We start from the raw sequence: 3,230 nt of genomic DNA on the forward strand, positions 1-3,230 counted from the left end.
GGCAATGAATGTACAAATGTGCTTTACACAATTGATGTATGTATGGATTGTGATAAAAGTTGTATGAGCCCCTAATAAAACGATTAAAAAAAAAACCAGTGACATGCGGTTGATTAGACTATAACTTCATGGAACAACAATATGAGACTCTGCCACTCTGTGACAAGGATGGGTCATAACAAAAACAAAGCCACTGAGCAAGAGTCATAGAAAACTGACCTTTTCTCCTGGCCACCAGGGCTCATTGATGCTGCTTTCCACTAACAGCTCTAGCTTCCACCAATTTCCACAGTTGTGTATGGAAATCAAAGCTCCCAATCTTGGAAACTATCCACCCTTCCACAGTATAAAGCCCTGCTTCCTTAAACCTTCTGAGACTCACAAACACACTCCCCAAAGCTGTAACTCCCTTTTCATGAGAAACCAGAGTCATTTCATGGTGTGTGATCCTTACTCTTTTGCAATTAAGTCGGGACTCTCAATTATGGATATAGGAGGTGTGTTTCTGATGTTCTTTATTTGGCTAGAGGGCATTGACATAAAATTTAGATTTTCATTGTTAGCAACAAATAAAAGTTGTTTTAAAGATGGTAGCCATAAAAATGTTGCAGAAACAAAAAGGTCAAAAGGTATGTGTAGAATTTAGCACTATTTTCTTATAGTAAATCAATACCAAAAAACCACAATTACAAGGATGAATTCATAGCAGTCCATCATCAGAATTGGCCCAATGACACAAAAATGACATTTATCAATATACAACAGGATTTAACAATTTTTTAAGCAACTCACACAGACCTGTAACTAAAAGCAAAAATTAATAGCGAAGAATCAGGTGTAAGTGGTTGAAAAAACTACCCACCCATCATATGTAAAAGTGAAATTAATTAACCATGTTTAGGAGACTCAACTATAGAAAACTCCCACAACTTACTATATGTATTTAAATGCTGGAAATAACAGAAACAAAAAATGCCTAGTCAATACAGCCTCAGAGAACACAGTTTTTTCCCAATTTGGAGACAGGTTAAATTTTGTCAGGGTTGAATAAAGGAATTGTAATACTATTACAGGAACAAAAGTATACAGCAGAGTTAAAATGGTATTTCTAGCCAATGTCTTTCTCATTCTTATCAAATGTTAATATGGGGGGGAGGGGGACAGGGGAAGAGCCATCAAGTAGATTCTAATTAATTGACTCCACTACATAGTCAGACAACCTCATTTTCCTCCTATGGTGGGTTTCAACTGCCAACACCATGTTTACCATTCTAATACCTATCCCACAGTGCTACCAGAGATTCTTAACAACAGGGTAGGACTATGTAAATGAGGTGCTTGTGGACCAATACAGGAATTAGATAATTTGATACTAATGCAAATAAATGACATGGTACTCTTGTGGAGGTGGGACGATGAAAATAAGGTGTATACCAGCCTAACTGTTGGATGGGCCTGCTTGGCCATTTACCATACTTAAAATGAGCCATCCCAGAGGCAGAAAGGGAAATCTACGATCACCAAGAAATAAGCTCCAGGAGTGCCACATGCAGATCCACTTGGACCTGGGGTACCTGTGCTCGGAACCTCCTTAACACAAGAGAACATATATTAGAATTAAGCTTTTCCTATAAAATACAATGTTATTCGTAGAAAATCAAAACTTCTGGATCCAAAAGATACTGTATTGTACAAGTTAAGTTTTATACACATGCACACTAAAGCTTTATATAACACAGGAGGTATACCTGAAAGGTTGCATAAAAATCAACTCTGAGCCCAAGTTGACTCTGGCTCAGACAGAGAGATCCACATGTGTTAGAGTAGAACTCTGTAGACATTTTGATGGTTACGTTTTTTGGAAGTAAACTGTCAGTCCATTCCTCAGGGGCACTACACAAGGGCATATATCATCTCAGATGCTTATACTAGAAACAAATTTTAAATTATTACAGAAGTGATTTATAAGGGCGAGGAGTCTATAAAGGCAATGAAATAACTTCTTGGTACTTTTTGTGGATACAACATATAAACAGCAATACCTGAAGGTCTTGCCACATCCTTTACATTAAAAAAAAGGGTTTTGTACAGGGTGTTTTACAAGGCTTTTAGGATAAAAGAAGGCTTTTCAACATGCCTTGTAGTCTTAAAAAAAGGTTTTTCATATGTTATTTAAGAGATTTGGGGCACTTGTAGGCTTTCCCACATTCTGTACATTCATAGGGTTTCTCATCAGAGCGTGATGTGATTGCATATGTACTCGCAAAGAGGTAGGCCAAATAAAGTTTTTCCCACATTGTTGACATTCATAAGGTCTCTTACCACTGTGTGTTATCATATGTTGCCGAAGGTTTGCAGGCACACTGTAGACTTTCCCACATTCCTTACAATCATAGGGGTTTTTCCCCACTGTGCATGCTGACATGTTGCCTAAAGTATTTGGGACATCTGAAACCTTTGCCACAGTGCTTACATTCATAAGGTTTCTGTTCACTGTGTGTTTCCTTGTGTCTATAAAGGCGAGAGACACACGTGAACGCCTTTCCACACTGCTTACATTTATAGGGTTTCTCTCCAGTATGCATTTTCTCATGGGTTTTAAAGGATGAGTGAAAAGTGAAGGTTCTCGTACAGTATTTACACTCATAGGGCTTCTCTCCAGTGTGGATTCTCATATGCTCTCGTAAGTATGCAGGAGAACATAAGGTTTTCCCACATTCCTTACATTCATAGGGCTCTCCAGTGTGCATTCTCATATGTTCTTGTAAGTATGTGGAAGAACTGAAGGCTTTCCCACATTCCTTACACTCATAGGCCCCTCTGGTGTGCATTCTCATATGCTTTCGTAAGTGTGCGCGAACATTGAAGGCTTTCCCACATTCCTTACATTCATAAGGTTTCGCTCCACTGTGAGGTCTTAAGTGTGTTTCCATATGTGTTTTTAAGGACATGGGCCAACTGAATGTTTTCCCACATTGTTTACATTCAAGGGGTGTCTCACCAGTGTGAGTTCTCATATGGCATTCAAGGTATGAGGGAAACTTGAAAGCTTTCCCACATTCTTTACATTCATAAGGTTTCTTTTCACTATGACGTTGTAAGTGTCGTTTCAGGGAAGAGGAAAACGTAAACATTTTCCCACATTGCTTACATTCATAGGACTTCTCATCAGAGTGTGTTTCCATATGTACTTGTAAAGAGCTGGGCCTGCTGAATGTTTTTCCACATTG

General features: G+C 38.6%; 1 protein-coding gene across 1 annotated transcript; it reads right to left on the bottom strand.

Moving 5' to 3' along the window:
- Window positions 1–1,784: 1,784 nt before the first annotated feature.
- Window positions 1,785–3,207, bottom strand: LOC123522795 (zinc finger protein 791-like). The gene has a single exon (XM_045300184.1). The coding sequence runs from the start codon at window positions 3,183–3,185 to the stop codon at window positions 2,391–2,393; it is 795 nt and encodes a 264-aa protein (XP_045156119.1). The 5' UTR covers window positions 3,186–3,207; the 3' UTR covers window positions 1,785–2,390.
- Between the last annotated feature and the right edge of the window lie 23 nt (window positions 3,208–3,230).

Source organism: Echinops telfairi, unplaced genomic scaffold, assembly GCF_000313985.2.
Source record: "Echinops telfairi isolate 266 unplaced genomic scaffold, ASM31398v2 ScPeMD7_7459;HRSCAF=8497, whole genome shotgun sequence".
In the NCBI taxonomy this organism is placed as follows: domain Eukaryota; kingdom Metazoa; phylum Chordata; class Mammalia; order Afrosoricida; family Tenrecidae; genus Echinops; species Echinops telfairi.